At 38.5% G+C, this 12,269-nt stretch overlaps 1 protein-coding gene across 1 annotated transcript; it reads left to right on the plus strand.

Moving 5' to 3' along the window:
- The first annotated feature begins 3,181 nt into the window (after positions 1 to 3,181).
- pde6gb (phosphodiesterase 6G, cGMP-specific, rod, gamma, paralog b) lies at positions 3,182 to 11,029 on the plus strand. The gene is made up of 4 exons (XM_041816289.1): positions 3,182 to 3,254; positions 10,503 to 10,701; positions 10,829 to 10,869; positions 10,953 to 11,029. The coding sequence occupies exons 2-4, from the start codon at positions 10,556 to 10,558 to the stop codon at positions 11,027 to 11,029; spliced, it is 264 nt and encodes an 87-aa protein (XP_041672223.1). The 5' UTR covers positions 3,182 to 3,254; positions 10,503 to 10,555.
- The last annotated feature ends 1,240 nt before the right edge of the window (positions 11,030 to 12,269 follow it).

A 12,269-nucleotide genomic window follows, 5' to 3' on the forward strand; every position in this document is an offset into this window, starting at 1 on the left:
ACCATGAAACCTTTGGTGACACTAGTGCAAGAAGAAGCCACTAGAGGGCGCCAGATACACAAAAAATGCCATCAGATCTCTTGTTTCTTTGCTAAATCAATGCTAAGATCCACCTAACATGCTAAAATATGAAAAGGTTTAATTCTGAGGATATGAAACAAAATTAGATATTTCATTGTACTCAAAAATTGGATTTTAGAAAACCAAGATAACCCAATATTTGCAGTAATATTTGAAAGACTTATGTGAAAAATCTTGTGCATCTACATGACTTTGAGTTGGATCTAAGTGTGTTTTTGATGACTAGTGTTGCTCCCTGCTGCTTCACATGAGCAGACTGATGTCTTCAGCGGTCTGAGCCGAGCTCTTCCAGCTGCCTGTTTGTCTCTCAGCAGCAGTTTGAGGTGACACTGATCTGATCTCCCTCACTGACTCAGCGTTTGTCCTGTAATGGTGATGTGCTGTAAGTCCTGATTACTCTGCAGCCTTCTCTCTCCTCTTCTTTGATGGTGGTCATGTAGGGGATTACAGACGTTCCTCTGATCATGAACCCAAAGACTGACGTGATGGAAGAACTCAGAATAGATTAGCTCTGATGCCGTCTCATTACCCTGCGTCATGTAACGTGACGAATCCACCAGCATAAAGAGCGAACAGAGCACGCCAGAGACAGGATTTGATATTTACATCACTAGAATGTAGCTTTGTTAATGTTATTACTCCACCACCTTTACCTTTACTCTGTCTGAATAGTGTATGAGGTATTTCTAGATCATTTTCACTCATGTAAGATAAACAAAAATATCTGACTGACAGAAACATGAGAAACTAACTGAACTATGGAATTGTGTTACTGCAAAGGCACCACAACTTGGGTTATCTACTGTCTCCTAATGATTGTATAAATACGTCATCTTTGAGTAAACAGGGAGTAATCGGCAAATTAGATTTTAGGAGTGATCAGATCACTGTCTGGATCCAGGAATGTTTTTAAAGGATTCTTCACTATTGGGAGATAGGGCTGATGGCGGAGGTCTGCGCTCTCTGACTGCTTTTCTAGTTTACTATGGTATTGTTGTGAATGGATTCATATTTTTCTCCATTTTGTTGCAACGTTACATGTTGTGTTGCATTGCAATGTACATTATCTTGCCAAAAGTATTCACTCACCCATCTAAATAATTGAAATCAGGTGTTCCAATTACTTCTATGGCCACAGGTGTATAAAATCAAGCACTTAGGCATGCAGACTGTGACATTTGTGAAAGAATGGGTCGCTCTCAGGAGCTCAGTGAATTCCAGCGTGGTACTGTGATAGGATGCCAGCTGTGCAACAAGTCCAGTTGTGAAATTTCCTCAACAGCAACTCAGCCACAAAGTGGTAGGCCACGTAAAATGACGGAGCGGGGTCAGCGGATGCTGAGGCGCATAGTGTGCAGAGGTCACCAACTTTCAGAGTCAATCGCTACAGACCTCCAAACTTCATGTGGCCTTCAGATTAGCTCAAGAACAGTGGTAGAGAGCTTCATGGAATGGGTTTCCATGGCCGAGCAGCTGCATCCAAGCGATACATCAACAAGTGCAATGCAAAGTGTCAGATGCAGTGGTGTAAAGCACGCCACCACTGGACTCTACAGCAGTGGAGACGAGTTCTCTGGAGTGACGAATGCTTCTTCATCTGGCAGTCTGATGGACGAGTCTGGGTTTGGTGGTTGCCAGGAGAACGGTACTTGTCTGACTGCATTGTGCCAAGTGTAAAGTTTGGTGGAGGGGGGATTATGGTGTGGGCTTGTTTTTCGGGAGCTGGGCTTGGCCCCTCAGTTCCAGTGAAAGGAACTCTGAATGCTTCAGCATACCAAGAGATTTTGGACAATTCCATGCTCCCAACTTTGTGGGAACAGTTTGGGGATGGCCCCTTCCTGTTCCAACATGACTGTGCACCAGAGCACAAAGCAAACTCCATAAAGACATGGATGGAAGAGTTTGGTGTGGATGAACTTGACTGGCCTGCACAGAGTCCTGACCTCAACCCCATAGAACACCTATGGGATGAATTAGAGCGGAGACTGAGAGCCAGGCCTTCTCGTCCAACATCAGTGTGTGACCTCACAAATGCGCTTCTGGAGGAATGGTCAAAAATTCCCATAAACACACTCCTAAACCTTGTGGAAAGCCTTCCCAGAAGAGTTGAAGCTGTTACAGCTGCAAAGGGTGGACCAACGTCACATTAAACCCTGTGGATTAAGAATGGGATGTCACTCAAGTTCATACTTAAGTCAAGGCAGGTGAGCCAATACTTTTGGCAATATAGTGTATTTCATGGAGTCATATTGAGTCATATTATATATTGTAAAATAGGATCGTACAGTTTAATTTCTTATTGTATTTTACTGATTTACATCAAACCAGATCACGCTGTATAGAAATGCATTCTATCACAAAATAACTTATCGTATCAGGATGTATGGTGGTGTATCAGATCACATCCTGTTGCACTGCATCGTCTCATGTTATCTAATATTGTATCTGTTGTCACTTTGTTTTGTATCATATATAGTAGCAAGTTTTATCATTTTACATCATACTACGTCATATTGTAGTGAGTTATATTGTATCATATTGTAACATATCACATCATTATACATCATATTACATCACATTTTCCTTTCTATATTATATCTTATATTGTAGTGAGTTAAATTGTATTACAATTTACATTGCATCATGTCATTCCATATTTATTACAACTCACTCACAATTAAGTTTTTGTTTTCAGAATAATTTTCTGGTCTTATCATAAGGTAATCATCATCATCATCATCATCATACTGTGTTGTGTTTTCTTTTTCAAAGTGAACAGGACTGCTCCTTTAACTCTGTTTTCATCTACAGAGTCATTTTTGTCCGTTTACAGCTTTTTTCAGTTCTGCAGGATTTTTCTTACTAACAGTTCCTGACTGAACTCTGAGGATGTCCTTGTCTTTCCCACATATTTCACATATCTAAACGACACCATCAGAGATTTTGTAATGTGCACACCCTCAGCGTCCGTAATCTGAAGCCTGTGCATGTAAACTGTGGCCATCAGAGTGGAGGGCGGCGCGTTTGTAATCTGCAGAGGTTCCGGATATAAGAGGGGCCCTAAAGCCCCGCTGGCCCTCACAGTGAGCCTAGCATTGAACTCCAATCATCTGCTAGACGGACCAGAGCTGCACCCCCAACCACTCAGCTGGTTCTCCTTCCCCCAGCAGCTGGTGAGTAGATCCTCACTGCATCACAAACACACACAAACACACACACACAAGCAGCTGATGTAGGAGACTTTGAATAGTTGAGGGTACAGATTTAGGGATTATGTGAATGATCTTTTCTTATCTAGCTGGATGATGATGAAAATCTTGAGTCGAGCCCTTGAAGAGGAACAGATTTTATCTGCAAAGTTTTTAAAAAGTCGAATAAAATGTTTGAGATGGAGCCGAAAAAGAAACTTGAAACTTTAAAATGATTTGAGATCATTTCTGGAGCGTTGCAGCGGAGCTTCTTTGTGCAAACCCGTGATGGTTGGACACTTTGTTTCCAGAACGCAGAGATAAATCACTATCATTTATATCATAGCTGTATAAAATCAATCAAGATTCAATTCTGATTTCAGTTTTGGCTTCCCGTGATCATGAAAACAAGATAATCCAGATTAAATGATGACTGCATGTTGATGTGTGTGGAAACTTTATGAATTTATTCATCATTTTATACATGAGGATATCACTTCTACCTCCAAACATCTTTTATTTATTTTTACTTATTTCTCATCTTGAATTTCTTCTATTTTTCACCTTTTAACTTTAATTTACTAATGTTTTTAAAGTGCTCAGAGTGTTTAATTAAAGCATCTCATGCAGGTGTTTTAACATCAGCGAGTTATTCTGGTTTCAATGTCAATAAAAAATATATTTAATATGATTTTTGACATGATTGTGCCACCTTTATATTTTTACAGAGGTGTAAAAGCTGCAAAGTAGTTATGGAAATTCCCTGTATGGTTCCTGCTTTTATTATTTTCCAGTCAAAGTGAGTTTTAGCCATGGAAATGTACATCTTTTATCATCACATAACATCCTGTAGAGTTGAAAAAAAATCTTAAATTATATTAAAACTCAAAATGAACCAAATGGAACTGAGAAGTGAAATTTCTGTCATTTTCTGTGTCCTTCGAGTAAATCTCACTCTGGAATAGATATGACAGGACAGATTTTAAATCTCATGAAATATTTTGGTTGGCAACAAAAGCGTGTCTGAGCTTTCTTAATTCTTAAATCACCTTCTAAGTTCATCAAAGTTTCATCGCTTTGAGACGGAGGATCAGGCTTAAACATTGGAAAAAATGACCCTTACATATATTTTCTTTCAGTGATAAATATTGGAATAGAAAAGAGGAATTTATTTTTTAAAATGCAATAGGAAAATGTAGAAAATTACATTTTTTTACAACCATTATTTAATATTTATTCAGGCCTCTATTATATAATGACAAATGTGCTTGCAGGATCCTGCTTTATTTCTCAATATTTTGAGAATAATTTATCGTGTGATTGAATAAATCCATATTAGCATTACCTAATGTTGTTTGCAAAGTGTGTCCTGTGAATGCAAAAGAAATCAAACCTTTTTTCCACTAAATTTTTAATGATTACTCTGGTGGCTGATAGTGTTGTTTCCATCTGACTGCATGAAAACGGCGTAAAAGTGTGCAAAATCTTCACATGCTGAGCGCTATTACATTGCTCGTTTGCATAAGATTATTCCTCTTATTTTCTGTGATAAATTCAGACTTTTGGAGTGTATTTTTCTGTGAAAGCTCATACTGTGATCATGATAAGATTGTGATTTATTCTGCATCACTAGTTAAAAAGTTTTAACATCAATCAGTAATAGTAAAAAGTTTGTTTTTGCAGATCTTGATTTTTCAACATCCTCCTGAGACCCAAGCTTTCTTTTACAATGCATGAGCAGTTTTCTCACTTATTTAGGATGAGCAGGACCTGATAAGAAAAAAAACTATAAGCACTGTCCCTAAAATTCCACAAAAATGAGGGAAAATTTTGAAGGAACTTCCCCTCCCAAGTTTCCAATCAAATTCCCAAAACTTAAAAAACATGAGCTCCCTGTAAGACTACTGTTAAAATATCCCAAAATGTCTTCAAATATTCCCCAAACATTTTAGGTAATCTTTCTGGAAAAGGCCTTGGGATAAACATGAATTTTTCACCAAAAATTCCATCAAATCCCTAAAAATATTTCAGGCAAATTCCCCTAAATTTCAAAACAAATATCACTTAACTTTTCTGATCAAATTCTCCAAAAAATACAAATAAATTCCATGCTTAATCCTTGGAATTTTTACCCCCAACATCTTTCAAACATCCAAACAAAATCTCTAAAATTTCATGAAAATTCAGGAAAAGTTTTGAAGGAAATTCCCCTCCCAAATTTCCAATCAAATTCCTGAAACTCTCAAAAGACATCCAATTCAAACGACTAAAACTTTTGTTAAAATTCTGGTCTATCATTTATAAAAATTTTGGAGCAAAATTTATAACTATGTTGTAGGAAAGCCAAAATATTACAGTGTCCTCATATGTGCTCGCAGGGTCTCAGCAGGATATAAGATTTGTCAAAATTACCAGAAAAATCATGACGCAGAACTGCACAGAGTATCTTCTGTCTGATTATGCTCATTTCTGGTTCTCAGATTGTCTACCCAGCCTTTAAAGTTTAGTCTAATGCCATAAAATTGAGGAATAAACTTCTTTTTTGATGCGCGGAATAATATTTGTAGATATTTAGGATGCTTTAGTGCAGTCCTTCCTAAATGTGCTGCAGCACTGATGCCACGTCTGTGTCTATAAAAGCATGCATATTCCTGCAACTTCACAACAACTACAGACACTCTACTGCTTGTTTTAAGGCTGTTTTGCATAAATATGAATTTGGTGTGCCATGAAACATTGGCTTGATCTCAGGTGTGCCTCAGGCTGAAAAAAAGCTTGAAAATAACTGGTTTTAGTGGTTGCAACATCGCCGTCTTCAGACTGAAGAACTGGTGGGTCTACAAACAGAAACTGAAACACTGAATCAGGGGAGGTTAGAGCAGATAGGAGGCCCCGGGAAAAGATCAATACGAGGCTCTTCCCTGTTTCGCTTAGAGCAATCATAACAAGGGAATGAAATATTTTAAAGTACAGAGAAGTACAGAAAAACCCAAATCTGAGATATAAACGACCAACAGTATAACAGCATCATAACTCACCACATCTTTTGACTTGTACATGCCTCTAGACCAGGTTAGACTTTTAAAAGCAAAAAATGCATGCTCACATCTGGTGCAATATCCTTTTTTGCTACATACTATGCTTTTTTTCTTTATTGCATGCCATTTTACCACACAGCTGTTACAGCTTCAGTATGTCTTCAGAGATCTACTTAACTATACTTTGCAGGATTTAACTGACAGGAGGGATAATGGGGCTTTTTAAAAGGCTTCAGCCTTACCGTTATGGCCTGGGTCCTCCCAAAGGACTTTTTTAGGGATGATTAAAAATATGTTTTGATGCTACTTTATTCCCTCTTTGCCCCTTACTGATAATTTTAGACATGCATACCTACAATGACTATTTTCAAACCCCTTTGGAGCATGAGGTCCTGGGCCTTTGCCTACTGAGTATATACCAAAGTGAGAGGAAACAGCCTCTAAGACACTTGTAAAGTAAGTTTTTCCAAACTGTTCAGGTTGTTTCCATATGAAAGTTACCTTTTTGTCATTATATACAGAATATCTGGATGACCAAAGTGTGTGAGGCTGACTCAGTCCCTGTGAAGTGCGTATTAAACCTCCATAAGACGAGTGTAATACCGTCTTTGTCGTTGGGACACAATGATCCGATTGATGACTGAGACCCTCCGTGCGTGCTCAGCAGATCTGCCGTGTCGTCCTTGCTCTAACGAGATTACACGTGGGCTGTTGGCTTCAAACACAGAGGGGGGAGACCTTATTAACTTGAGCCGGGGATTATGGGAAAATTGGGTCGTCCTCACCAAACAGGCTGCCAGGTAGTCCATCAGGAGAAATATGAGTGTAAATCCAGCCTGCTGCTTGTCACATCAGTAAGAGGATTGAGGTCTGTAAAGTCAGCCAGAGGTGACAGAGACTGAAACATGAAACCAGGAAAAATAAAGCGACTTAGAGTTACTCTAAGTGTTTACAGAGAAATAATGGGTTAAATACGGTCCTATTCACCATCTCTTGATCTTATAATGAAGCTTTTATTACATGAAAAAGTTTCAATATTGTGTCTATTTTTCTGGTACATTTTCAGGTTTTTTCTTACAATAATGTACCATTACATTCACAGAGGACCATAAAAAAATCACAGTATAAATTGTATGATACGTTTTGTACAAAGCAGTCCCATTTGTAATTGTCTTAACATAAACAAACAGCAGGTCATCATCTGCATACAAGGAGAATGTGACTCATTATTTATTATGCACTGCTTGATTTATTTCTGATAAAAGCAACAAAAAACTTGATTAAAGCAATTTATAATTAACTCAATTTCAAAAACATATCCTACTCCTTGATTTTGATTTCTTGTCCCATTTTTGACACTCTTTAACAAGCTTTCACAACTTATTTCTGCCACTTATAACCTATTTGCCCATTTTCCCCTGTATTTGGCAATCATCTAATCATTTTCTCCTTAAAGTTGTCTCAGTTCCCTCTTCTTTTTTCTCTGGTATCCTGACATTAGAGCAGATCACGGCTGAAGTCTGACATTACTTTCATAAAGGTTTAGTCAATCTGCCAGCATCCACATTATTAACATCACCAAAAAAAGGTGATTTTGTTTTCAGAAAAGGGGTTAACACTTTGAAAAAGGCTAAACTGTACTAGAGCATGAATACATAAATACACGCCTAGCATGACTGGGACAACCTTTATGTTCCTCAAACATCATCAGTAGTTCTCAACGATAACAACACTGGACAGTTAACTATTTTAAAATGCTCGTTCAAAACCAAAATGACTTTAATGGACTGAAATAACATTCAATTATGAAATCAGATTTCTGTCGTGATTGCCAAATCTTGCAATTTTTATTTTTATTTTTTTTATTTATTTTTTTTCTGCTAGGCACTCTGGGTGTTTTTTTTCCCCAGTCAGCTAAGAGTGTGCTTCTGGAAAATCTAACTTTGAAGAAACATGTCGCCCCAGAACTTCTCCTTACCCCTCCATTCCAAAATAAATGGGACACCATACACCTATAAGGCAGGGGTTTCAAACTCAATCACAGCAGGGGCCTGATTCTGAAATTAGGTCTGACCTGGGAGCCTAACAGGGTCAACATTTCACCTTAAACTGCCAACCTCATTTTCAACAGTAATGAATTATGGGGAAAAAAGAACCCTGACAACTGATGCTAAATGATCTTGAGATTAAAAAAGTCAAAATGATAAGTTTAACGGCTCAAAATCTGAGCTAAAAAGTCAAACTTATTGGTTCAAGAGGTCAGAACACAAAATTATGAGACAAATTGATGTTTTTATTAGGCAAATATATAAGATAAAATTAGAAATCTGAGTTCTTAAGGTCAAAGTAGGAGATAAAAGTTAATATGATGAACTTTAAAGGTCAGAATATGAGTTTAAATTTAAAATAGTGAATCTTGATGGTGAAAATATGAGATAAAATGAAGATGGAATTGAACCTAGAAGGTCAAAATATGGAATTAAAGTGTGAGTCTTAGTTTCAAAGGTCAAATTTCTAGATAAATTTCAAAATAAAGAGTTTTAAAGATCAAAACATGAGATAAATAGTCAAAATCATGAGTTTTACAGATCAAAATGTGAGTTAAAATTTCAAACTGTGACTCTTAAAGGTCAAAATATGAAATGAAATTCAAATCATAACTTTAAATTGTCAAAATATGGCTTAAAATTCAAAACTAAACTTTAAAACTGTGATTATAAAGCATAAAATGTCAAATAAAAAGTCAAAATTATGAATTGAAAAGGTCAAAATATGAAATAAAAACACAAAATCATAAGTTTACTAAATTATTGTGAGATGTAAAATTGAAGATATGAAATGTATAAGACCTCATACTGGTTCACAAGTTAGAATAAAAATATGATATGATCTTGCAGGCCAGGTATAACTGTACCTCGGGCCAGATTTAGGCCCTGGGCCTTGAGTTTGACACCCCTGACTTAAGGTGTGAAAAAAAGGAAAGCATAGAGGTTTGGCTAAATGGACGGATTATGGGACGGAGATTTGGAGGAAACTGGGGGACAATAACATTCTAACATGACTTTATAGATGATGAAATACTAGATTTTGAAATCTATCTGTTCTTTTATTTGCAAATCTGTTGATTTAAAACAAGAAAACATTACTTAATTGAATGAAATGGGAAAATGAATATAGAAGAAATATAGAATTCTGTTTTCATTCTATTCATTTTTAATGAACGAGAAATTTTAAGGCTATTTAAACAATAAAAACCTACAGAAAATGAAACAAGTCAGTAAGATTAGTAGTTGTTCTTAAAATGAGAACAGATTAGGAAGAAGAACTTTATGATTGGTTGTATTTTCTACCTTTGAAATGTGCAAAGATTTGGGGAAAATTGTGCTGAAGTTATTTCCACTATAGGCTTTTCTCCATAGGGCACGGTGAAAGGCACTGCTTCTAAACTTTGAATATGAAATTATCCTCAGACTGGGGTTCTGACGTTTATCTAATGGTGCGTTTAAGTGAAGCAGTGTGGTCCAGTTCAGTACAGTACCCAATTATTTACCCTTCCACAGCAAACATAGCCGGGCCAAATCATTGGCACCCTTCTGTTGGGGGACCAGGCACACCCATGGGCTCCTCCAGGATGGAAACTCAAGTCCAGTGATTGGTCAAAAGAATCATCCTTTCCAGCTGTTTTAATGTGCAAACACAAACTATGCCGTGTTTGATTATCCCATGGATTTAGAGAGATTAATGTCAAGGCTGTTCTTGTGCACTTTGTAAACCTGTTTTTAAAGGTGCTATACAAATAAAGTTTATTATTATTTATTATTATTATTGTGTATTTGTGAATTATGTCAATGCATACGGACAACGTTGAAGATGCAGATCATCCCAGGGATCATTAGTGCTGAGAGTGCAAAGGGAACTGATGGCATCTGCAGTTTGTCTTGCAAAGGATGGCTGCAGAAAGGTTCATGAGTTCCTGCTCTCCTTTTGTTTGCTCTTCTTCATACGTAGCTGTTGCTATTTGGCTTCACACCCTGGCCTACAAAGTAAGAGGAAGGTTAGCAGTGCAAACACAACCAAGATCAGAATCGGCCTACAAAACCATACCGGACTGCTTGATGCCCTGATGACTGAGTCATGACACATGGACTCACCTTTGGGTCTTAGATTGACTTCTTTGTTCTTTCCAAACGCACAGACATCATCAGGATTACATCAGAGAGGTGATTCCAGCCATCCCAATCACTCAAAATGAATCTTGAGCCTCACAAGACTGAGATCAAGTCGGCCACCCGTGTCACTGGAGGCCCAGCCACCCCACGCAAGGGCCCACCCAAGTTCAAGCAGAGGCAGACCAGGCAGTTCAAGAGCAAGCCTCCTAAGAAGGGAATCCAGGGGTATGCATGCATTATCTTTGTGGTCACTGTAAATGTTGACGTGCAGGTTTTAGGACCCTTCACTGCAGCACAAGAGGAGCAGGATGATAGGTGACTGGACTGAATGTAATTCTTGTCGTCTTTGCAGCTTTGGTGATGATATCCCCGGGATGGAGGGTTTAGGAACAGGTGAGCTGATTTTAAAAACTGCTTTTCAAATTAGTCTCTCTGCAGGATCCTGACCGTCCTAACGCCTTCTTTTACCCCTGCAGACATCACGGTCATCTGCCCATGGGAGGCCTTCAATCACCTGGAGCTGCACGAGCTGGCTCAGTACGGCATCATCTGAGCCGTCCTGCAGTCCTCCCGGGATTACAGGCCACATCCTGGCACTTCACGCCATCTGCCTCAGGCTCCATCTCAGCTTTGAAAGCAAAAACGAACTACCAGAATGGACTGTAACAACACACAAAAATGGAAAAAGAGAAAAACATCTACAAAAAATATCTCTCTCTGACTCTTTCTTTGATTCTGCACTTTCACACAAAACCTCTGCTCATGTTTAGGATCTTCTGCTTTCATTCTCACCAGATCTTTGTCTCTTTTCTTTCCTCGCTCTCTTTCTTTTTCTGCTCTTCTTCTGAAACATGAAACCTAAAAAAGCAAAGCAGCCTCACATTGAGTTCAAGTGACAAACCCGTGAAGTGGCTGGGTTCCCTCTTCATGTGCTTCGGGGCTTCTTTTACCATCTGAGAGGCTTCTGCATCGACGCTGAGCAATAAAGATACAAACCTGATTCTGTAGAGAGCAGACGACAGCATCGCCGCATGAGCCGCATATTCAAAAATCACCACTAGGTGTCCCTCTTATCCCCTTAACTTCCTACTGTCATAATAATAAAGAGAATTAAAGTCTTTTCCTCAAGCAGCAATATGCAGAAATCCAATTTGGTGCACTTCAGTGCTCATTAAAGGTCTCTCAATGCAACTGCACTATGAAAGCCATTGTAAGACAAACAACTGTGCTATGTGACCAGGTAGAGTGCAGGATTTTGTGCAGATATGACCCTGCTAGGTCTACAGCCCACTGCAATCTGTTTGCACATGCAGAATAGGCACATACTCTCAGCTCTGTATCAGATTTGCAGCCTACTTCCACACAAAGGATGCATGAAGGCCTGTCAGATATTTACAGATACCGGCTGCTCTCTTTTTCTCCTCTTAGCTTCATCCGTCCCTACTCTTTTCCATCTCTTAGCCTCGGTATTGTATCAAACGGTGCTGATAGGCTTCTTTTTAACTGAAGGCTGGTGTGTGAACTAGTGCAGTAAAGCCGTATGCATTCTTGCAAGAGAGCTGCAGCCAGCTAAAGTTACACGGTGCTGAAAACAGATGCCAGGGCACTCTAATGTGCTCCCCTCCATTCTCCCAGCTGAAATGCATTGTGCAGTTGCATAAACTCTATTTTGGGGTGAAAAAGCTACATATTGTAGCTTTAAGCATGCTAATAAGCACGTATAGTGGAGCCTTGTGTTTTGCATGCCACTCTTTTTAAATCTCTTGTCTTTTATTTGTGTTTGCATGCTTCTC

This window comes from Cheilinus undulatus, linkage group 20 (assembly GCF_018320785.1).
Source record: "Cheilinus undulatus linkage group 20, ASM1832078v1, whole genome shotgun sequence".
Taxonomy (NCBI): domain Eukaryota; kingdom Metazoa; phylum Chordata; class Actinopteri; order Labriformes; family Labridae; genus Cheilinus; species Cheilinus undulatus.